Genomic DNA, 25,301 nt, shown 5'->3' with positions numbered 1-25,301 from the left:
AGCCTGTGAAAAGCAAGTAATCATGCTACATAACTTGTCTGTGAATACTGTTTATGTAGTCATAAAGGAGACTGCCAAATATTGATCTTATAAAAAATTAAGACAAAACTACATTGGAAGAATGGAGAAAGCCCACAGGACAAAAAATATATGTGAATTTGGTTCAGATATAGAGTGAGAGAGAGCTAACTCCTCATCTTTCATAGCAGAAAGTAAAAAATTAGCACTGAAAAATAAATAATAACACTGTGTGTAATTTAGCAATATAGCAATAGCCAAAAGTTGCATCTAGGGAAGTAAGAAATAAAGAGGTGCTCCTGGAGAAATTTGACTCTTCAAATTGTATGCATGTGTAATTTTGATATAAATAGTTTTTAAAAAGTAAATTTTAAAAAACAATATAGTAGATAGTTTTCTTGTGAGGATCAAGAATGTACATCTATGGGCAGCATGAAAAAAATCAATCACTGTGATGTTATATAAGTGGGTTCTGGTGATTTAGGATAATTTTTCTAGGAACATCATCTTGTTGACTTGCAAAATAGCTGCAAAAGGCATGAAAATGATGAGTTTTGAAAAAACTTGCAGATGACTCAAAAATGTAGCACTTGCAACAACAAAAACAACTAACAGAGATGGAAGAGTTTGAATTAAAATTATTTTAGGATCTATGACTAAGGAAAAAGCAGTATTTTAAATTTAATATATATGATATGACACGGGATTTGTGTCATTGTTCTCTCTCTTTTGTCTGACTTTCAGTTCTGTACATGTTTATATTGAGATTTCAAGCATTGTGAAACTGTTTTGTCCTTCTCGGAACTCAATAACCACGTGCGATCCTTCTTGGTAGGCCACACCCATTTAGTGGGACCTCCCCACCATATGATGATTCATATGGCTTTCTCACCTGGAATCACTTTGCAGAAGAAAGAATTTCATGGCTAACAACTTCATGAGATTTAACCATCCCTGTCCCCCACCTCTGTTATACACCTTCTCTAGGGGTTCATGGCCTCTGCCCAGAGCAGAGCTGCCTAGTTTATAGTTAGTGTCAATAAATATCTATTAAACAAATGACTCTGTGGATAACTTCAGTCAAATTTGCAGCATTAAGTGCTAGGGTATTCTCGTTCAAAGGGTCGCAAATTCAGAAGCCCTCAGGAGTGAGGCAAGTCAGTGAATGAGATCCATCCAGGGAGGACAGTGGCAAGTGGGAAATTGAAGGCTGCTCCCAAGAGGGCAGTTGAGAAGTATCTAACATTACTAAATAATCATAATAGTAGCATGTGCACTGGTCCGGTCCACTTCAATGTAAAACTCAGTCCTTATAAAAAAAACTCTGAGGTAAGCATTATTATTATTATTATTCATCATCATCTGCAGGTGAAAAAACTCAGGTGCCTAAAGAGTCAGGGTTTTGGACCAAGCATTCTGGCTGCCAAGTTCCAGCTCTTGATTCCTCTACCATATTACCCCCCAAATTTTAAAAGAAGCTATCCACGTGCATGAAATCTACTAATTTTTAAGTGTTGGCAACTAATCTAATTTTTTAAAGTACTACAAGTCAAGCAAAGCATGCTTGGTTTGTGACTCCTTCTCAAGTAGTGGAGAATTAAAACATAGGTACTTGGATATGCAAACAATGTCTGAGCCCCCAGAGCCACATTTAACATGCTGGTAGGCACGGTAGCAACAGTGCCAGGAGCTCATATGGATTTGGACACACTTCCAGGGTCAACTTCATCACTCCAGTGGGCATCTACCCTGATTTCAGGGCTCAGGTATGATCTTGGTTAAAGAAAAAAGAGAAGAATCTAGTAAATTTAAGAATGGCCACCATATGTGTCTATGTGCCATGATAACTTTCAAACCTCTGTGCAAAGCTGTGTGGGTTGGTCCAAGAGGCCTTGGTGCTATTTTCCTCTGTTACAAAGATGACAGAGACAGGTTTGATGTATTTTGTTGCCTCTACTATTGTTTCATTTCAGACCATTTCAGTGGAACATGGATTTTATTAAAAACCAAGGGAAGCATTGAGTGCTCTGTGATGGTTACTACAGCTTGGCAAAATAGAGTATAAATTCAGGGGCAGATGCTTAAAAAGTTGCATTTTCTGGTCATAACAAAGTTTTTGTCTTTGAGCCCTATGCCCAAAACAATTTGCAGTTGTAAAATATGACGTGTATAAAAATGCTAAATGACGTGTATAAAAATGCTAAATTTGTCCTATTTCTTCCTCTCTGGAGGAATTATATCAAATCATTGAGTAGAGGTTTAAATTATGAATTAATTGTACTGAATAGAATGTTTTACATACTTTGCTAGAAGCTAAGAATAATGATTGAATGAAGTCCCCTTAACATTTACTATGGACTAATTTAGACAATGGGTAAGGTATTGGTATATGTATTTGCTTTTTCTTTCAATGTTGTGTTGAGATATTAAACCATCTGTTCTTATGCATAAACATTTTCCTGGGATTCAGATGGGATTATGGGATATGATATGGTTCTATGATTATTATGGGGTGATCAGCCTTTTTATAATAAAATCTTACTTTAGGGGCCTTTTAATGATCCTTAAAAGGAAATCACTACAGACTTCAAACTAGCAAAATATCTCCTCTCAGAGGCAAATTTTTTTTTTATAAATGTCAGTATGGGTTCTTTTAATTATCAAACACCTAAATTAAATGTAAACTTTCTAGATGAAGATGATATTTTTGTACTTATTTAACTATAGCTCATTTTTAGGATTAATTTTAAGGTAGACTCAAAACTAATTGCTTTTCATTCTCATCAAATGGAAATATCCCTGAGAGAAGCTATAAAGCCAAAAACTGACCGCTGTGTAGGATAGGATAATTTGTAAACTCAATAAAAGTTATAGGTGCATATTTATAATATGAATATGTATAAAAATATAATTAAGTCAAATACTACTATAAAATAAAATAAAATATTCACATTCTAGAACATTTCAGAGCATTCTAGGTTTGAATGTGTGAGCAAAATTTCAAGATTTACAGTCTGTCTAGCAAAATATTTCCTCCTGGGGGAAAAAAGAGCTTTAAATCAGTAAATCTCACCCACTTTGCAACCCTGTACACTAGTACAGCACAGTCCCACAAAAAGTGGTGTCTCCTCACCAAAAAGAAGTAAAGGAAGAAGTAGGCAAAGGGAGCACATATAAATACCAAGAAGGGGAGCCCCTAGTTGCTTCTCATAGTCTCCTATTGGGGTATTCACCTTTCACCTTTCTCTTGGGAATCACAGGTTGAAATAGATTTAAACCTAATGGGCAGCTCTGCGATTGCCTTCTCCAATTGCAAATCTAAAGTGACTTTTAGTTTTTAAGTTTGTAAATACTTTATTAACACAAACATTTTTATATCAAGAAGATAGAATGTGCACATTTTCTAATTTGCTTGCTGAGCATCTTTGCTTTGCCTACAGACTGTAGTTGCATTAACCGTTGCTATAAAACAGGAACTGTATGGTGTGGGTGAACCATGGATATAAAGATGTGACTATTCCAACTTCATTATTACAGCACCATCTAGCAGAAAGCCAGGAGACCCCCTTGTCATATCAGATATCAAGAAAGGAAGTGTGGCACACAGGTAAGGAAAATGAATTTTCTGGTTTATTCCAAGGCATTTCTGTTTAAGTAACTCCACCCCCAACATGGGCCTTGAACTCGGGACCTGAAGATCAGGAGTTGCATGCTCTACCAACCGCGCCAGCCAGATGCGAGGCATTCCTTAATTAAAGTAGAAATGACCCTTTCCATACCTAAGGTAGACCTTGCTAATAGATCATGGTATCCTCAGTCTTTCCCAGAGAGCAACTATTAATCAATCATATTCAAAATTCTTCATGCAATGACTGGGTAGCTAGCTCTCCCACCTCATTTCACCTTATTTCTGAACCCACTGCAGACAACAGTCACCTGAAAATATTTCTTAGGGTCCTTCCTGGGTCCATCACCGGCTCTCCTTCCCTGATTATCTTCTGTCCTTCATTTTCCAGCTAAAAATCTGGAAGTGGCTCCAGTTATGAGAAACACCCTACATGGAGACAATAGCTTGTGGCAGAGCTTTGCTAAATGCCAGAATGTCCTCCCTAGCCAAGCCAGATCCTTCCTTGAGCCTTGAACAGTGTTAGTCTCCTATTTGGTCCATGTAATGTCAAAATCAGTCTCAAACTTGTGATTTCACAGATCAAAAATATTTATTTTAAAGATTTACTCATTCATTTGAGAGAGAGAGAGAGAGAGAGAGAGAGAACATGAGCGGGAGGGGCAGAGGGAGAAAGAGAGAATCTCCAGCAGGCTCCATGCCAAGCACAGAGCCAGACTTGGGGCTGGATCTCACAACCCTGAGATCATGACCTGAGCCTAAACCAAGAGTCAGACCTTTAACTGGTTGCACCCCCCAGGCACCCTTAGATCAAAAATATTTTTAAATGTTTGGGAATACTGATATAAGACTGTTGACTTTCTATTGTCCAAATAAGGACTTTTTTTAAAAAATCCCATCTATTATCACAGTCATTTCATTAAAGTAGTTTTAATGCTCAAAAAGTAGGAAGGACATCGTATGAGTTTAGATATATAAGTATAGGGCCAGATGCCATGGCAGGGAGACATAAATAGGCTGTGACCAACAAGACTACACTGTGTCTTTCATGCAACAGTTGGAAGGGAGGCAGGCAGTGTGGGGCTGGGGAAGCAACTCTGCCATCCTCACCAGTTTTCTTCAATTGTTGCAATTTTCTAGCCATAGAAGGCAAGTGGAAATGGTGCTAAGAGAACCTGGGGTGTGCATCTTCAGGGAATGACCCAGAAGAGGTCAGAAGAGAGGAGAATAGAAGCTGAAACCAATTACTAATCTCTGTCACAGAAGTAATACGTAAAAAATCGTTCTTACCAAAACACAACTTTCCTTACAAATATGTACGTGTAAACATATATGCACCTACAAACACATACACATTCTCATTATTTTTCTCATTTCGTGATGGATCTTAAAATTTGCCAACAGACCTGCAGATGTCCACTTTCAGTTTTAGGCTTTCAATGGCCACATTGCGGCCAAGTAGCATCAGATTCACCCTTTTCCCCTTCCTCAGCCACGATGGGTTTCCCCACACAAGTGGAAGTGGCAGGGACACCAAGATTCAGACCTCCACTAAATCCAACCCTCCCTGATTTCCCTCACTCTCTCAACCCTCTCCTAGTACCTGGATTGCCAAGGATGAAATGTAGTGCAATTGCATGCAGAAGCATGAGGACACCCAGTGTCCGTAAACCCTGTGCCATTACCTCCCTTCCTAGGAAACTTAGATTTCCCAAGTGAAGCTTAGATGGTTGTCCTGGACTAATTCAAGAAACTAGGATTCAAAAAAAAAATGTCTTTAATATTCTTGAAATGTCATGTCATGGCAGCCATCCAAAATAAGACTAGGGGAAAAAGGGATTTGTTAATAAAATGTATTTTAAAAATAGTTGAAGAATCTCTCTTCCTCTAGAGACTGTCATCATGCTACATTATTCTTGATGCCTCCTAAGTGACCCGGGTAGATGCTCATTAATCATGTGTGGCCATGCATTTACTAACAGGACTGGAACCCTGGAACTGGGGGATAAATTACTTGCAATAGATAACATCCGGCTGGACAACTGTTCTATGGAAGATGCAGTTCAGATCCTCCAGCAGTGTGAAGAGCTGGTGAAGCTCAAAATCCGCAAAGACGAAGATAATTCAGGTATTGATGGCTTCCTTAGTTAAGACTGATTTCTCTAACTGCCCAGCTGTCACAAAAGATATTAGATCTTGATGTTTTACATACAACAGCTGGCTAGTGACATTGCAGCAGCGTTTTACATAGTTAAAAGGGTCTTTAAGTTGGGTGTTGAGAGTATAGCATGAATTTTTAAAGGTGCTTTTTATGATATAATTAAGATTTTCTTGTTAAAAAACATTATCACAACTGTATCAAAATAACATTCAAAAACAAAAACAAAATCATCACCCAGTACTACCCTAATATAATGGACTCAGCCATTTTCTAGTTGATACTTATATTACATAATTATAGCCATAATGCATGTTATAACTCAATAAGCATATTACCACTTTTCAAACACTTAATACCTATCATTTTTTAATTTACTGCCTGTAATTAATTTATCATTCTTCTCTTCTTACTTAGATTGCTCCCAGTTGTTTCACTATCGCAGGTAGTACAATCACAGACATGTTTACGTAAGGATATCTTTACTCAACTTTTCTCCTTCTGAATTATTTCCTTAGGAAATATTTTTTAGAAGGAGAACTGCTGAGTAAGAATAAAAAGGAGCTTCTCAGGATTCCTGACAAGTCTTGTACCATGTTGCTTTCTGCAAGGGCCATTCCATTTGTTGGGTTTCCAATAATGGACGAACACAGTGGGGCTAAGTACTTCTCAAACTTTCTTAGGCCTCAAAATTACCTGAAAAGCTTGTTAAAACACCGTTCCTGGCCACAACTCCCAGGGGAGGCCTGGAATTCTGCATTTCTAACAAACTCCCCGATGATACTACTGTGGTCCAAGAAACACAATCCAAGCAGCCTGGCAGTTGGCAAAGTTCTTTTATCTGATTATGATAAGAACCTAGAGCTCATTGATAAAAGCCCATAATTAAAAGGTGCAGCTAATGTGGGGAATTACAGAAATTGATAGATGTGGATAGCATAAACATTTGAGGTAAAATTTTGCCAATCTTATGGGTAAAGCCCACTTCTTTGCTATGAATATCATTCTGCTGATTGTAGCTAAAAATCTTTTTACTGTTTGTTTGCCTAAACCTTATACATAATATATAGTTTATGATACATATACACATATATAGTTTTTTTGTTTTAATACAGTGAGAATTTAAAGTAATCAGAATGTTTACTCCATTTAGATTTTTATTTGCCCAATGTTTTCAAGTTTTTTTCTCTACAAAATTAAGAGATTTTTGCCTAACGACTCTCCTTATTGAATCTTCCCAAAGCCTTTGATTTTGTTTTTGTAGAACCACTGTACTCACATTTCATAAGTTATGAAAGATTCATTAAATTACATAGTTACAAAAACTAGTAAAATTGATCTAAACAGGCTTGGGAATAAACAAAATTGACTTTAACTTTTTAAGCTTATAACTCAATTGTTAGCAGGCACAGAAGTGCACGGAGGTACTAGAAAGAGAGATCTATTACTCTAGGGCATTCAGTGGCATTGGTAGGTATATTTTACAAAGAGAATGGAAAACCACCATTAATCCAGTAATGGCCAAAGAGAGATTGGTTAAGAGAGCTTCTGCGGTACATAATTCAGTTTCAACCAATGATGAGTTATTGTCAGTGTTCTGGAATCTTCTATAATTAAGCCATCTAGATCTAGAGTTTGTGGTCATATCAGGCCATGTGTTTTTGATTCCTGTTCAAAGTCAAAACAAGTTGGTAGTTGCATCCATCAGTACAGCTGGTAAGGCTGATTGTATTCAAATACATTTTTATAACAGACGCTTAAAAATTTCCACTCATTATTTCCCAAGCAACTGATTTTCCATACCAACATTTGCATTCTTCTCCGTACAAGCATGCTTCAATTGCACTTTCTTTTGGGGATTTATTTCAAAAAAGGATAAAGCCTCAAGCATCAGTCCGGGTTCTGTCCTAGTGAAGAGGCAAAGCTCTGTGGAGAAACCCATTTTGCATGATTTGCCAAACTAAGCAGATCTCAGCTACCTTCCTTGCAGAGTAAAAAAGCCAAGCCAGAGATGAATATGTATAGTGCTCACAATTGGCGATTTTCCCAGTTCCGAAGGCAGGCTGTGCAGATATGTTAGGCAGAAGGAGTTGCAGAAACAATAACTGAGCACTTGGAGAGCCGTTCTTACTTTCATTTGCTTCTTTCCCTCAGCTTATTTTTTCTCCTGTAGACCTTTCCCCCTGTACCTAATACAGTGGCAATTCTTCTGCTTATTAATTTTTTTATTATTATGAGGTCCTATTTTTAAAACCCTAAATCCTTCCATTGAAAACCATAGACCTACCCAAAAGAAGACTGTAAATATAGGTGTGAGATACATATTTAGCCATAACAGATTTCTTCCACTTGGTATGTGGAAATAATATACTTATTCAGACATGTTTTTATAATAGGTCACTATTTGAAAAGTATCATCTGATCATTGATTTGGAAGAATTTAAGTGTTTCTATATCCTCTCCCAACATGAGAATATTAAGTATAATGTGAGTAACTGAATTCTCTTTTATTTAGAGCAGAGCAAGGGGTAGGGGAGGAAATTGTTCAAAATGAATTCGCTCAAGGCAGACGAGGTGGTCATAAGGAGCACATGCTTGAAAGTGAGACCTGAATTTAAAGTCTGGCTCTACCACACTTGAGTTGTGTGAGTTTGGACAAGTTACTTAACTAGTCTGAGATTTGGCTCCATTTCCAGTAATGTACACATAGTAATACCACCTGAGGGAGCAGTCCTAACTTATTAATAGGAATGTTTACTGGCACAGTTGGTATTCAATACAGGGGGACTATTTTTATTACTTATTAATAAGTAAAATGAATTTCCCCACCTTGGTCCTTATCCATCACCAAGATTTAAATGAATGGGAAATAACCATTGATCCTTACAACAGTCACTGATTTTAGAAGTTTGATGCCATGTTTAATCTGAAATTAAACTGGTGATTTGAATTACTACCATCCTTTGTCTTAGTATTTTTATTTTATTTTTAAATTATTTTTTAAAGACTTTATTTATTCATGAGACACAGAGAGAGAGAGAGGGGCAGAGACACAGGCAGAGGGAGAAGCAGGCTCCCTGCGGGGAGCCCGATGTGGGACTTGATCCCAGGACCCGAGGATCACGCCCTGGGCCGAAGGCAGATGCTCAACCACTGAGCCACCCAGGCTGTCCCTGTCTTAGTATTTAAAATGGCAATATTCATCTATATTCTTCACTGCTTAAAATGTTGTTCATACTAAGATCAGACTTTCTGTCCTCCCAGAGCCTTCTAGTTCTTTCCTTAACTATTTGTTTCTCTCAATCTTGCCTCTCTCATCAGCTGTAGAAAGTTTGTAACTATACTGGATATTCCTTGGTTTCCTCAGCCAGCAGTACCGCAGTTGGGTTAATAGATATTGCTTCAAAATGTGAGCAAATCTTCCAGTTACACTAATGGTTCTGTTGTGCCTCGTCCCTTACCCACAGAGATGGTAGAAATACTCTCCAAAGTTGTTAAATCTTTGTTTCTCATTCAGTCATGCTGTCTCAGCACTTATTTGGTATTTATGAGGTGTTAGGGTCAGCCAGTTAGTTCTTAGATTAAAAAAGATGCGATCCCCACCCCCCAAGTCAGTCACCTTATATGAGATACAGAAGAAAATAAATAGGTAATAATAGGATGAATGTTCTAGGTGTAAGTGTAAAGTGTTAAGAGAGTGTGGAGGCCTCCATTTGAGCCTGGGGAGCTCAAGGAAATGCTTCTAACAACCTTGGTCTTGAAAGTGTTTGGGAGGCATTGTTAGAATTAACCACAAGAGAATGGACCAAAGCAGGAGGTCAGAAAGCATGGCACGTCCTAGTAGCAGATGTAGCTGAAGCAAAGATTATGTGTAAGGACTTTTGGTAGTAGATGAGGAGAAAGATATACTGAAGCCAGATGGTTATGATCCTAAACCATATGAAGAAATTTGAACTTTACTCCAGAAGCCATCGGGAGCCATTAGAAGACTTAAAGCAGGGGAGTGAGGCCGTAGTATTTGGTCAGTGATAATTGGTTGCAACTGGTTACTGAAGAATGAGGCATTCCAGAGTCCCAATCAACTCTGTTTCTAGCCCAGGCTCGGGGAGCAGCAGAATGAAATAACTAACAACGCTAGGCTAGCTTCACAACTGACAAGCTCAGAAATGGGGAAATGAAATTCTCTGAGCATCAGTTTCCTCATCTATAAATATCCATTTAATGCCTACTTCACATGACTGTTTTAAGGATCAAAGGAGGGAATATATTTAAGCACTCACCAATGCTGATTGGCACCTATTAAGACCCAGTGGAGCCTAACTACTACCAGCCATTATTAGGATGCTTTTAAAATTAATTTTAGCTTTATTTTGCAATGTCTAAGTCTTTTGGAACACTTGGAATTATAGGGATTTGCCTCACCCCCACTCCCCAAAATTTAGTGACCATTCTGCCTTCAGGAGCTTTTGTATTTATCTTTCATTACCATAGTCTAGTAGATAAGTCTAGTAGAGCCAAGTCTTCTTCCCTGGGTCCAAGGCTCCAAAACAAGGGCTCTTCCCCAACCCTTAGGCCCCCAGAGATGCAAATAACCTCCTTGAAATAAAACCTTTTCTTTTTATTTGATTGCATCTAGATCCAATGTAAATGAAGAGGGAGAGATTGGATAGCTGAGAAACAGCCCTGAAGCAAAACACTTGAGAATTTGGAGAGTTGTAGGAAGAAGTAGATGGAGCCTTCCAAACCTGTCCCAAATAATTCCTAAGGGTCTGTCTGCTTTGTATTAATGCCTCTGTGCCAATCAAATGTAGACCTGCTAATGATTTTCCTCACTTCTAATATAGAGCATGTTTTTTAGAGACTATAAATTCAGTATTTTGCCTTCTTGGGCTCTAATTTGTGTAGAGAAACATTTCCAGACTAATTTGTCCCATCCAAAGCAAATTACCTTTACACATTTCCAAATAGAGTCTTATGCACATGTAGCTTTAGTACCAGGTAAATCTGCCCTTCAAAGATTTGAACTTTCCTATTTTTTTTCAGTTCATCATTGCTAGGCCAGCTTAATAATTTGCCCCAGCTTCCCCCCCCGCCCCTCAGATCTAGAACAAAGTAACAGAAAGGCCCCATTACAAGGAAGCAAGAATGATCCTAGCTGTGCTAGGAGCAGTCATAGGGGTGGTTTTAGCAAAAAGCTGACTCCAAAAAAAGAACCTACAATAGATTTAAAAAAAAAATTATCAAAAAAATTTTTTTTTCCTTTTTTTCATGCTTGATCTCAAAGTGATGGCTTTCAGACTCTATAGTCAGAATCATCCAGAAGGCTTGTTAAAATACAGGTGACTGGGCCCCTCCCCAGTGTGGGATTCCTATAGGTCCGAGCTGAGGCTGAGAATGTGTATTTCCAGCAAATACTTAGATAATGCTGAAGTTCCTGGTCCCAAGACTATACTTTGAGAAGTACTGCCCCAAAGCAGCCTGACTTGGAGACTTCTACATGATCACAAACATAAAGAGATTCACATTGTACTCTTAGGCACTCAACAATCCCTTGGAAGTCTGTTAGCGCACTGTTTTGACATGCTCAAATAAAATGACCACACAACAGCAGGAAGCTGTAAGGGTGTTGTTCTAAACGGTTTATTTTCTCAGGCCCTGTCCTCCAAGAAATGTAGCCATGCTGCCTAAGATGGATTCCATCACTTTTAGAGATCAAAGTGAACTTTGATTGACCTGTCCATGTATGCATTCCAAAGGCTCTCTCCCAAATCCAAGCCTCCTATTTGGTCCGCACAGGCAGCTGCCATTATGGATTCAAGCCAGATAGCGTTCATTTTGTTAAACAGGCAGCACTCAAGAAGCCCGAAAATAACATTGTAGATAAGTAATGCTGCAATTTTGCATCTGTTCTGTGGTTCCATTAATTTTCTTAACTAGAGCTGAGCAGAAAAAACAAGTAGGCTGGCCCCTTTGCATGTCTTTCACTAATAGTGGTAAACCTTCTGTTGTGATATAAAAGCTTCTTATAATATCATTAACATCTGTTTGGGCTCACTTTGGAACTTAGTGGTGATCCTGCATTTTTCCTTCTCAGAAAGTTTTTGTTCTGGTTAAACACTACAGTCGCTCCTTTCTAAGCTGGAACAGCCTCGAGGGGAGAGGGTCTTGGAGTGCTTCCACCTCCAAAATGGTCTGAGCGTAAATGGCAGTTATCACCCTCCTAGGCTGTAGGGCCTTACAACTGCCAGTTGGGCTAACGGCCCGAGAAGGCAGATGGAGTTGGAAGTGCAGCCTGAAGCTGACTCACACACTCTTGGCACTGTGGAGGGAGGATGCTCTAGGTTTGCTGATTCCCACGATGGCAGCCCAGGTCTTATTATCTCTCTTGGAGTGAGCCATATTGGGTTTGCAGAAGGAAACTAGATTTCAGAGTAGCAAGGAGGGTGACTCCCAAAGCTCTCTTAGAGACCTCTTCCCTTGGAACTATGACTCAGGCTAACGACATCCATTCATCCTCTCGTTCATTTGTCCAGGCATTTACCAAAGTCTCCTTGGTGCCAGATATGGTTCTGGGGATATGAAGATAAAAACATCCATTTCCAGGTGATCCTATTCAAATGGAGGAGACAAGTAGAGAAAGCATTCAGACATAGAGTGAAACGTATGTACAAGAGCAGGCATTTTGATGTGGGCAGAGATTGCTTCTCAGGGAGCAAAGAATCCTAGACATTACATGACAATGGTTTGTGGCCCTTCAGAGCTGAGACCTACTTGACTGGATCCAGTCCTTCATATTTAATTTCTCTTGTTAGGGAGAATTTAATTTTAATTTTTCTCCTTGGAGAGGGAAACAAGAATTAAGAGAAGTTGAGAACACTGGAAGAACACACGGAGCCGTGAGATCTCACAGAAAAGTCTCTAGCTCTAGGCTAGTAACCAGGATGGCTTCTGAAAGACAAGACACATGATCCAGGTCTCCAAGCAAGAGCAGAAATTCTCTAGGGGAAGAAATGTATCTGTGCATAGGGAGCAACGCATACAAGGTTAGCAATGTTAGGAAAGTGCAGTGGTTCAGTGAGGAGAGAAGGTAGGAGATTGGACTGGGCCATGGCCCTCCGGAGACGTAGAGGCTCCAGCTCAGCTCGTGCAAAGAGGCTGTATTTTATTTATTCTTAAAGAATTGGGAACTACTGAAAAGCTGCAAGTAAGAGAGTAACGTATTCAGATGGATGCTTCCAAAATATTCCAGAAGAAAAGAGAAGGAATCGTATATTGGCAGCACTGGTGAAAATAGATGTGGGGGACGGGCAAAGGCTGGAGCCCAACCAGGAAAACAATTTAGGAAGAAACTGTCGCTGTGAAAAACAGAGCAGAGCCAAGGTGGGGGCCTCCTCGAGAGCAAGTGGCAGTGGGAAGCTCTGGGAACCTTGCCTGGTTGGTGGGCAGATGGGTCAGAAGAATCTGGATGAGATGGTATATATGCAGCCACCACCATCATCTCTGAAAGTAAGGAAGCCAGGCTAATTAAATAATCTGTTTACTCAAGGCACCCACTAGGGTTTTCTAAGGGAATTAATATCTTTAATTTTCTTGAGGTTTGTTTATTTAATTAATCTCTACACCCAAGGCAGGGCTTGAACTCAGGACCCCAAGATCGAGTTGCATGCTCCCTCCAACTGAGCCAGCCAGGCGCCCCAATGTTTTCTCTTTAAAAAAATGTATTATGAAAACTTCAAATATGTTTTTAAAATAGAGAAAAATGATGTAATGAACCAGCATAACTTACCTAGCATCGACAATTATTAACTTAGGATCAATCTTGCGTCAGCTCTGTTCCCATCCTAATTGTCCCCCCCCCCACCCACACACTGAGTTATATTGAAGAAACTCTAGACATATCATTCCATCTTGTAAATATTATGCGTGTATTCCTAAATAATGCTCTTTTAAAGGATTTCTAAAATACATACCTCCATATTATCACAAAATATGATCAGTAATTCTTAATATCATCCTATATTCACTCAATATGCCATTTCCCTGATTTTCTTGTACCTATATAGTTAGGTAAGCAGATGGGTAGATAGATAGGTGATAGACAGATTTTTATCAAGTTGATTTTAATTTGGGTCCAAATAGATCTATTTATTGCTTTTGGTTGTAATGCCTCTTAAATTTTCCCTTTCTGGTTTTTGTTTCTGACAATTTGATCATTGAAGAAATCAGAGATCAGCCTCTATTTCTGTCATAATTTAAATACACCATCACTTCTTCCTGTTTCCATTGCAGCCTTGTGACAGGAACATGTCCTTCCTCACTAAGATACTGCCACTTGTTTTTATTTTTATTTATTTATTTGTTATTTGCAACCCCAACACTATTTACACTCATGGAGTGCCTTAAGAATTGCCTTCTTGTTATTGTAAGACCTCAGCTGCCTGAGTTAAAACATCTCCTCCTGGGGCACCTGGGTGGCTCAGGGCGTGACCCCAGGGTCCTGGGACCGAGTCCCGCATCGAGCTCCCTGCAGGGAGCCTGCTTCTCCCTCTGCCTGTGTCTCTGCCTCTCTCTCTATCTCTCATGAATAAAGTCTTTTAAAAAATAAAAATAAAACCTTACCACCTAAAGCGGTCTTAAACCCTTTCACTCCAGTCTGGTGTTAGTTTGTCATCTTTATGACACAAGTTGCAGAATGGTCAAAAAAATAACCCAGGGCCCTCACTCAGAGTAGCCTGAAGAATGAGCAAACTAGAACCAGTTTCTCCACCTTCTCCCAGTACGTGGGACTGTGCCTCAGCTCAGCTTCTTGCAGACCAGGGTTTATTTTCATCTGGATGGAAGTTTCCATTGAAACTTCCCACAGGTTCCTGGGTGCTGGGCAGCTGTCATTTCCCACAACTCCCATGAAGAGCTGATGGCCAAATCCAGAAAGCTTGTGGCCCATTGACAGGGCAGGGCTTCTGCTTGCCCTACAAGGGAGAACAACAAAGGGTCAGGATCTTCCTACCAGCAGAAACACCCACCCTGAATGGCCTGCAGAGTGCCCGGTGGTGACTCATATTTAACTATGCCAAGTTCTGCTAATCAAATGACTCGCCTAGAATTTTATCCAGAATATAGTCGGTGGCACAGTCTACAAAGTACATGTAATCTGTCCAATAATAACCTATTCACGTATGTCGAAGCCAGCTCTGAAGGGTGATGATGTATCGTAGGGTAGGGAAATTTAGACTCTTGACCTCTGCCTCCATACGGCCCCATGTCCTTGTGCTTCTCTCGGCAGCTCCTTAGCAGACTGTCACCACCTTAGTGGCCACCACTTAAGTAGAAACCTGTAAGAAGTTTGTGAACCATCAAATGGAGCTCTTGAAGCTTGATGTGGAGGTTTCTCAGCTGTCAATATAAATTTGCATTTAAGGGTGCCTGGGTAGCTCAGTCGGTTGGGCGTCTGATTCTTGGTTTCAGGTAGCATCATGGTCTCAGGGTCATGAGATCAGGCCCTGTGTCGGGGGTGAGGAGTGCTTCCCCCCCCCTTGTCTGTCTGTCTCTCTCTCTCTCTCTCTCTCAAATAAATAAAATCATATATGTGTGTGTGTGTATTATATATATATATATATATACATATATATAAATTTGAGTATAATTTTGGATATTTTTATATTGTAGGAGGTCGAGCATAATAGTGTATAGCAGATGATCTTTAATTCTCTATGTCTGGAGCTTATTAGGAGTAGATCGTTGAGGAAGGAAAGGTGATGGGTACATTCCAGGAGTCCCGATCCATGGCAGAAATGAAGTAAATGCTGCTGGGAGGGGGCCCATCGCTCCCTACATTACTCTATAGACCTTTCATTTTATGTACATCGTAATTGTTCACTGTACAGCCACATAATTGAATTGTTAATTCAAGCTTTTCTTCTCCTCCTTATTTCAGGGCTTCATGTCATAAACGAATAGTTGCTTGTTGCAGAAATGTGACTGTGTAAATGTTTAACTATGATACGGTCTGACTTGTAAAAGCTGACTATTTTGCTAAAGTAGCTACTGGACCATTTCACTGTGTCCTTAGGTACAGAAATGAAACAGCTCCCTAACCATTCACAGCTCCCGGGCTCAAGGAGTAAAACAAGAAATGCTCGAGAACTTTCAGCATGTCATAAGCAAATAAAACACTTTGAAATCTGAGGCTGCATATTTGCAATCCTGACACAGTCAAAACACCCAGGCGTGCCAAAGGTTTCCCAGGACACCTTGCAGGCCCGTGCTTTAGGCAGGCCGTTCACCGACGATCTCCTTCGTGCAAATGTTAAGTAGTGAAAATTAGTTCGTGACAGTGTGGCAGCCTGGTATAGTCTCCTGAAACATGATTCACATGGCTCTTAATCTCTAGAACAGATGAGGGGGAACCGTTCAAACCCGTCCTTTTTAATATCTGTGAATTCATCAATAGGATCGACGTTTTCCTATACGATCAGTGGAATAGTGTGTAAGGGATTTTAGGTCTCCAAGCCAACTTCTCCAAGCCCCACCTAACCATGTATATGTCAAAGTTTACTTTCAACCCTGAGTGTAACCTTCTCTCTATTGAAAGTTAGCTTGCTTGTAAAAGACTGGAGATAGGAATGGCCTGGCCTGGGTCTGTCGCTGTGTGACTCTCTCCTCCCACACGGTCTCCTCAGCCATGTGCTCATCCCACAGGTGTATATCTATTTATGGCACACTTACAAAGTGCTGGGCAAGCACTGTGCTAGGCGTGGACACAGGCTAAAGGGCCTGTGGTGCCAGCTGGGTGGGTCACGCAGTGGTTTAGAACATAGGCCATTAGGCAGTGATCCCCTGCCCCGACACTAATGATGACCACCTGTATCAGAATGTAATGTCTTACTACCGAGATTCTACACCCAAAATCATTATTTCCTGAGACATAATGCTTTGATGACGTTGGAGTTTTGAGTTTCATATTTCAAATGTGAATATATGTCTTATTATTTCGCTTTTTCCAAAGAACCCAATTATGACTCCTTGGCATTTATTGCAGATGAGCAAGAAAGTTCCGGAGCAATTATTTACACCGTGGAGCTTAAGCGCTACGGGGGGCCCCTTGGCATCACAATTTCAGGAACTGAAGAGCCATTTGATCCTATAATCATTTCAAGCCTCACTAAAGGGGGATTAGCTGAAAGGTAAAATTTCAAGCAACTGCTTCAATTACCTGTGTCTGAGATGGGTTCCCTTCCTCACAGCGGCAGAGAAACATGCTCCCCTGTCCTGCTGGGTTATCTGTTAACTTTTTCACATCTGCACAAAGGATTGATTCAAGAGCTTGAGAACTCTCAGGCAGGGCTCCGACTTGACTTTGGGGGCATTTTCCAGGCGGTGAGAGATGTCACAGGCTGAGCAGTGATTTTACTCTCAAGAAATGTATACACTTGACCACAGTCGACTGGAGGTGGATTTATATTGTGTCCATTGTGAGAGGAGGAGACTGAAGTCCAGGGAGGTTAAAAGGCTTGTCCAGCTCAATTCAGCAAGCATTTACTGAGCCTGTTTTACCTGACAGGCTGTTTTCCAAAGAGGAAGACACAGGCTCTGCCTTCAAAGATTCTGGGAAACATAGTGACCCATCTTCGTAATGTCTTGTAATTTAGAATGTCTGCTTGTTCTCTTGGCAGTGACGCACGCCCACCCCCCACCCCCCACTCCGGGTAAATTGCATTTCTTTCTGAAACACGTTATGGTAGGTATTCGAAACCTTTCCTCCAGTAATCTAGCCCAGGGATGCACACATATCGCTCAGGCTGACACAGATAATGGTCTGCAAAATAGAGATGTAGCACTGCAGAATTTTGGAGCTGAAAGGCACCTTGGAAATCAGCTCATCCAAGATCTTCATCTGGCGGATGAGGGCACGGAGGCAGCTCAGAAAGGGGTTACCCTGTTGGAATGCCACACTGTGATGCTAACAGAGACACCTGTGTTGTTTTTCTTCAGCTACTCTCTTTTCCCAGCTTCCTCTGCTAGAGAGACAGTCCTAGGTGTCTCTGTTAGGAAGACAACAAGAAAAGATTAATATGGATCTGATTCAGCGACCTGCTGGTCAGGTGTTCTATGGCTTACAACATAAACTAGAGATCCTTTATGAAAGAATGAAGTCATCTCCACCCCTCAAAGAAAAAATTTTCTTTGAGAGTGGATGCACAGGGAGGCTCATTAAGCAGTCCCTCATGACATGTGTGACCCCATGTCACCTCTACTACCCCAGTGGCCACTGCCCACTACCCCAGAAGCAAGCTGGGCCCACCCCTTCACTCACTGCGCTTCAGGGAGCCAGGACGGCAGGAGGCCAGCGCCTGGGACTCCCATTCCACAGCCTGCACCCCAGATCGGAGGGATCGGAGTTTTATACCGTCCCTGGATTTGAACACTTACGAATCTCCTACCTCCCCACCCAGAGCTTCCAAAGATGGACATATGGTGAACATCAGAATTCAAATTTCCAGAGTTGGGTGAGGATGGAGAGAGAAAAGGCCAATGGTTTAGTCGTTCATTAAGCAGTAAATTTTCTTTTTCCACATTTCAAGCAGCGGGCTGAGCCCTTTACACACGTTTTCCCGGTTCATCCTCAGCCCCCACCCCACCCCACCACACCCAGAGATGGTTTTCCCCATCGTAGTGATGAGGAAAGTGATACCCAGAGAGGTTAAAGTTAAGGTAACCAAGTCACACAACTGGAAAACGGAAAATAGAGCACAGATTGATTCTCGAATTCAGCCTCTTTGATCCTCAGAAATACCAACGTGGGGACCCTGCCACAGCAGGCTCGATGGAGGTCCCTATCCCTGAGAGCCACGCTCCTGCTGAGCCAGGGTAACGATTACGTCCCACCTTTTAAATCTGCAAAAAGCAGGAACACTCCATACCGACCGTGGCTGCATTTTTGCACAACGTTACTTCCTCGGGATTTTTAAAAGGGTCACCAAACGACTCGGCCTTCTTAGAATTTAAAAAGCGCACACAAGTCCATTTTACACACTAATTAAAACGATTTTTCTAATTTCATTTGAAACCTAAAAGTCCTTCACAGCAGATGCAGTTATCTGGTAACATTGCCCGGGAGAAGGCTGGCAGTGGCTTCCAGAGACCCTTGCCAAGCCTTTATTATTACGAATACATAAAGTCTGGCAGGGAACTTCCATCCAGTAGAGCACAGGGATTATTTCTACCTCTCCTGTTACTATTTGGTGTTTCAGGACGGGCGCGATCCACATCGGAGACCGGATCCTGGCCATAAACAGCAGCAGCTTGAAGGGAAAGCCTCTGAGTGAAGCCATCCACTTGTTACAGATGGCAGGAGAGACGGTCACCTTGAAAATTAAGAAACAGACAGATGGTGAGTGGGTCAAGAGCCACGGGTAAGGCTTTGTGGGGCATTCCTATCCCCGGGTGTGCATTTCTAGGGAAGGACTCCCCAGGGGGCTATGTGAATATCTTTTTTTTTTTTTTGAAATGTGCTCTCAGACTCAGACTCCTCCTGTATCTTTAAAGCCCAATCAGCATCAAGCCCCAAGAAGTACCCCGTTTCTAGCCACCTGAGTGACCTGGGAGACGTGGAGGAGGACCCCTCTCCAGCGCAGAAGCCGGGCAAGCTCACAGACACCTACCCCTCCACTGTGCACAGCGTGGACAGCGCGGTGGACTCGTGGGACAGCTCCGGGGTAGAGAGCAGCTATGGGAACCAAGGTATGTCCTGGCCTCTGTCCCTCAAAGATCCACCCTCTGCTCTTTGGGCCACAAACGAACAAACAAAAAACTTCATTTATTTTACTCACGTCTGCTTGGGGGCAACCAGATGGAACATCCTGACTCCGAGGGCCTCGCATTTTCTCCTCCTTAATTCTGATAAGTTGTGAGCGTTTAGCAAAATTTAAAAAATAAAAAAAAAAAAAAACAGCTCACTGAAGACAGGCCCCATTCTGGCTTTTTGGAATTAAGCGGGCTTCCCACAAAGACGGATTGGGGGGTTGCTAGAGCTGTGCCTTAAGACATGGGCCAGTGATGTGTGACCTCATTTATTCCTGCCTCTTGACTTTTTTTTTTAAGATTTATTTATTTATTTGTTTATGAGAGAGAGAGAGAGACAGAGAGACAGAGAGAGAGAGGCAGAGACACAGGAGGAGGGAGAAGCAGGCTCCATGCCAGGAGCCTGACATGGGACTCGATCCCGGGACTCCAGGATCGTGCCCTGGGCCAAAGGCAGGCGCTAAACCGCTGCGCCACCCAGGGATCCCCTCCTCCTGACTTTTAAGAGAAATTCAGACAGGCTTCCTGAATATTCAGGAAAGATTTGTGACCATAGTATATAAAAAGTATATAGTATATATATATATAAAGTATAAAAAGTGTATAGCAGACTGTCCTTCACAGGCGTCAGCCTCGTGTGAAGAAGTCTGACCTACATGAAAAGTCAAACCTCACTAACAGAACGTAAACACACAAAACGTGTTAGACTGAGTACAGGCTATAAACTAAAAGCTTCCTGAAAATATCTGTTGCCTTCCGATGATGCACAGCATCAAAAGAGAAGTGTGTCCCAAGTCTTGGTATTTCTCCTGTGTGGGACTGAGATGCGATTGCCCCCATCTGGATCTCTGGTGACACTATCCCTCAGGAAAAGGATGTCCCAGATTGCCCCCCGCGGTGCCTAGAGACTATTGGAGTTCCAGGTCAGGCCATAGCTGCTTAACTACCTGCGAGCGGAGAGACGGGGCAGGAGTGTTGACTGGGGCGTCCTGACCATCCTCACGTGTGCTGAAGCTGTGGGGATGGGGGGGCACCAGCTACACAGAGGAATGGGTTTGGGAGCGAGATACAGCAGATCCACCCTTAAGACGATGGCATAAAGCCTCACAAATGCTCATCGTCTCGTAGACCCCACAATTCCACTTCTAGGACTTCATCCTCAGGAAATAATTAAATCAGAGACAGAGGTACCAAGGTACAAAGATGTCATTTTAGGCACTGTTTGCCATATCTAAATAGCAGTGAAATAAAAATATCAGGTGACAAGAAATTAAAATAAATTTGGGGCATCTATACCAAAAAAACCCAAAAGCAAAAAACTTTACCTTCTCTCTCTTTTTTTTTCCCCCTGTACAAATTCCAGCCTCCCAGCCCCTCTTCTCCTCTGATTTAAGTCACTCAGACAGAAATAAAATACGTAAAACAAGAGCTTGGAGATCACGTGCTTGAGTGCAGGGGTCGCTTTGTAGCTAAGTTAACTACGTTTTAGGAGGGTCCGTAACCAGCTTGCTCTCTACCTGGTTTTGCTAGTTTTCTTCCCTCAGCTTGCCTCTGCCTATGTCACTCTTTGCCAAGTCCCAGGCAGAAGGGACGACAGGGGTAAGGAATGATATTTCAAAGCCATCAAGTAGTTACTTGTTAGCGATGAGACTGGAGTTTGATGGAGGAAATATTTTGAAGACCCAGATTAGAACTGGAGCTTTTATTTATCTGGCAATTTGCTTTTCCAAGTCCTGATACCGTGTGACAAGTCAACTGTGCCACCCAGTAACTCGTAAGCTAACTTCTCATCGATCAAATTCTTGATTGCTGGTTGCCTGTGACCTGATGAGCCACCAGAGGCCTCTGATAAAGGACAGAAGTCAAATTCTATCAGAGTGGACCCCAAGGTTTGTCCATTAATGTCCTTGCTTATTTATTATTAGTGCGAAGACTTTCTTGTTACACACATTTTTTGGTAAGGATGCTGCTGGTTTGAATGAGTTCTGCCCATAAGGTAATGTGTAAGGACTTAGCTACTCTGAGGGCCGCCCGACTGGTGCGGTGGGTGGAAGAAGCTACGCTTGATCTTGGGTGGGGGTCATGAGTTTGAGCCCCACGTTGGGTATAGAGAACACTTAAAATGAATGAATAAATTCTACAACTTAAAAAAATAATAATTAAAAAAAAAAAAAGAACTTGGCTACCCTGTCCTTTAACACTGTAAGATGAGGCCCGTGATTAGCATACTAAACAGACGGCCTTTCCCACATTAATGAAAAATGACGAACTATTTGTTAGTCGTGAAGCTTTTGAAACTCGGAATTCCTAGACAGAGAACAGTGGTCCTAAGAATATGACATCTGGGGGATCCCCGGGTGGCTCAGCGGTTTAGCACCACCTTCAGCCCAGGGTGTGATCCTGGAGTCCCGGGATCGAGTCCCGCATTGGGCTCCCTGTGTGGAGCCTGCTTCTCCCTCTGCTTGTGTCACTACCTCTCTGTCTCTCTGTGTCTCTAATGAATAAATAAATACAATCTTTAAAAATAAAAATAAAAAAAGAATATGACATCTGGCATCAGTAAGTTAGAAATGCTCATGGGGCCCGAGAGAGAGGAGAGGGCAACTGGGGGAGAATTGAATTCCCCCCAGACGGTGAGAACGTGGGGATGGCCCTCTGACTTGTAAAACAGCGATTCCCAAGCACTCATCTGGGTTCTCCTAGGGAGTCGAAGAGCCGGTTGGTCACAGGATCTCAGGGTTGGGAGGGACCTTAGAAGGCGGCCCACCTGCCGGCCCACACAGCCCGGACACCGCGGGGTCATGCTCAGGGCCACCCGGTCACTGGGCGCGGGGACTGAGCTCCGACGGCCCTGGGGTCCTGTCTCGTATCCAGTGGAACCCTGTGGGTCTCCATCCTGCCCTCAAGGTCACTCATGCTAGGCTAAGGCCCCTTGCACTCGGGGGCCCTGCGGATCCCCCCGACGGCGTCCTGCCTCTGTGAGGCCTCTCCTCCTCCTCCTCTGAGCGCAGCTGCCAGAAACCTTACCTTTGAGTATCTCTATGGTCCCCAGGGCCTCTCTCCTGAGTGTGCTCCAAGCCAATTCTGGGCCAGGGTAGCACTCAGAAAGCAAGGGTCTGCAACAGCGCAGAGCAACTCTAGTCTGTCACCTTCATCCCTGAAAATTTTGGAACCCAGGCACCTGGGGGGCTCAGGTCATGACCCCAGGGTCCTGGGATCGAGTCCCGCATCGGGCTCCCTGCTCAGTGCGGAGCCTGCTTCTGCCTCTCCCCCTGCTTGCGCTCGCTCACTCTCTCTCTCTCTCTCTCTCTCTCTCTCTCTCTCAAATAAAAATCTACAAAAAGAAAGTTTTAGATCTTAGGAAAACAGGCTGTCTACCTCGACATAGGATTTTGGTGGTCAAATCCCGTCTGTCACTCACTTTGTGCTTGTTTACTAAGGTCTCAAAGTCTGGCTTTTTTTTCTCCTTCTTTTACTTGTGCTGTTAGATTAAACCAAGTCTTTGCACGTTGTGCTTGTGACGTTGACTTTTTAAAAATAAGGCACAGATGGCGCCTGCCTTCGGCTCAGGCCATGATCCTGGGGTCCTGGGATCGAGTCCCCCATCGGCCTCCCTGCAGGGAGCCTGCTTCTCCTTCTGCCTGTGTCTCTGCCCTCTCTCTCTCTCTCTGTCTCATGAATAAATAAATAAAATCTTTGTAAATATAAATAAATAAATAAATAAATAAATAAAAGCAAGGCACAGACCCACACTTCTTTCCCCCCCTGTTAAATGCTATGTGGTGAGATGTAGATGGTCTCCTCATTCTGTCCCTCCAGCTGCTCGGCAGCCTCTCGACCACATCCCAGGAAGACCTTGCACATTCTTCCTGTCCCCTGCGGCCCCCAAGAGCTGTCCCATTCCCAGTAAGATGTCGCACCTCCATGATGTACATCTTCCTCCTCGGGCCCAGTGCCTCTGCACCACGGTCCTTATTGTTCTCTACTGCTTCTCCAAAATGTCAAATTTGCCCAATTCACTCATTCAACAGATACGTCATGGCTGGCACAACACAAGGCCAGGATACAATGGATATACAATGATGGACAAAAGAGCAGTGGTCCCTGTTCTCATGGAAGACGCACCCCGCTGAAGGACCAATGAACAAATTCCTACAGTACAGAGTATTACTTAGTACAGAGTACTGCAGAGAGGAACAGGATGGAGTGATCAGAGCTGGGGGGAAGGGGTGTGTTTAAGGAAGTCTCACAGCGGGATGGCTCTCCGTTCTACTGAGACTCTAGGATGCACACCTTTTCTAGTCTGCCTCTGGGTCAGCTTCTTCCACTTCCCATTCTCCTGACCCTTATACTACTGCCCTCCCACCTCATCAACATCTGCTGCTTGGGCCCCCTTGTGTCTTATTTATTCTTCTTTCTAACCCCAAAAGCCCTTTCCTTGGATTTAGCAGAAGTCAATCATACAAGAGGAGACTGACAAACTGCTAGTACCTGGACTCTCTCATTCCCATGGATGGTGTGGCTCTTTTGGTGTCTGTCATTCTTGACCCTCAACTCAAGTAGCTATGTTTTCTGTCGTATCCCGCCATAATCTTGAGATATTTCTCTCTTTTGAGTTCACTTTTTTCAGCTTTGTTGAGGTATAAATGACAAAATTGTATATATCTAAAGTGTACAAGGTGATGATTTTGCGATGCACACACATTGTGAAATGATTACCACCATCAAGTTGATTAACACACCCGTCCACTTACATAGTTACTATTCGCATGGGTGGGTGGTGAGAATGCTTAAGATCTACTTTCTTAGCACATTTCAAGTATGCACTATGACATTATTCTTAACTACAGTCATCATGCTGCACTTTAGATTCCCAGAACTCATTCATCTTATAAAAGAAACTTTATGCCCATTGACCAACATCTCTCCATTTCTCCCACCCCCTGGCCCCTGGCAAGCACCTTCTACTTTCTGTTTCTAGGAGTTGAGTTTGACATTTTTTTGATTTGGGTTTTACATATAAGTGAGCTAATATAGTATTTGTCTTTCACTTCGCATAATATTCTCCAGGATCATCCATGTCATTGCAAATAGGATTTCCTTCATTTTTATAGCCGAATAATTTTCTGTTGTGTATATATACTACATTTCTTTCTTCATTCATCTGTCAATGGACTCTTAGGTTGTTTCCCTATCTTGACTATTGTGAATAATACCACAGTTATATCTCTTCAAGATACCTACTATATTTCCTTTGGATATATACCCAGAAGTAGGATTGCTGGATCCATTTTGAGGTCATTTCTATCTCATTCGTATTTTCTCAGGAAAAAAGAAATGCGTTTCATACAGGTGTTCAAATATATTCGTACATCAGTTAAGGAATTTGCTTCTTTTTGTTTTCTTGGCTTCTATAATTATATCCCCAATATCCCATATTTGGCATATTTGTGTTTTTATTCTTTTTTCCCATACTGGTAATGGTTTATTTTTATTTAGCATTTTTCCAAAGAACTGACCCTTGCATGTACTTATCAGTTCTGTTCTTGTTTTTTAAAATAGATTTTTCCTTTTAATTTGATTAACTTTATTCTTATATTTTCTGTCTATGACTAGAATTGGATGCATAATTCACCTATTTCCATGCTTCCTTGTAGTTTTCATAATGATAATGATGACTGAGAAGAGACCAACATTATG

At 42.0% G+C, this 25,301-nt stretch overlaps 1 protein-coding gene across 2 annotated transcripts in view; it reads left to right on the top strand.

Moving 5' to 3' along the window:
• The window catches only part of GRIP1 (glutamate receptor interacting protein 1), a 657,668-nt gene that overhangs the window by 599,946 nt on the left and 32,421 nt on the right, over positions 1–25,301 (top strand). For both annotated transcript variants that reach the window (XM_055329099.1, XM_055329098.1), the window contains exons 15-19: positions 3,556–3,625; positions 5,626–5,771; positions 16,840–16,984; positions 19,052–19,191; positions 19,347–19,541. In XM_055329099.1, the coding sequence (XP_055185074.1) occupies positions 3,556–3,625; positions 5,626–5,771; positions 16,840–16,984; positions 19,052–19,191; positions 19,347–19,541 (696 nt within the window). The remainder of the gene's footprint in view (positions 1–3,555; positions 3,626–5,625; positions 5,772–16,839; positions 16,985–19,051; positions 19,192–19,346; positions 19,542–25,301) is intronic.

This window comes from Nyctereutes procyonoides, unplaced genomic scaffold (genome assembly GCF_905146905.1).
Source record: "Nyctereutes procyonoides isolate TBG_1078 unplaced genomic scaffold, NYPRO_anot_genome, whole genome shotgun sequence".
NCBI classification, from domain to species: domain Eukaryota; kingdom Metazoa; phylum Chordata; class Mammalia; order Carnivora; family Canidae; genus Nyctereutes; species Nyctereutes procyonoides.
The sequence above is the reverse complement of the archived record's forward strand: the minus strand, read 5'-3'. Positions and strand labels throughout refer to the sequence as shown.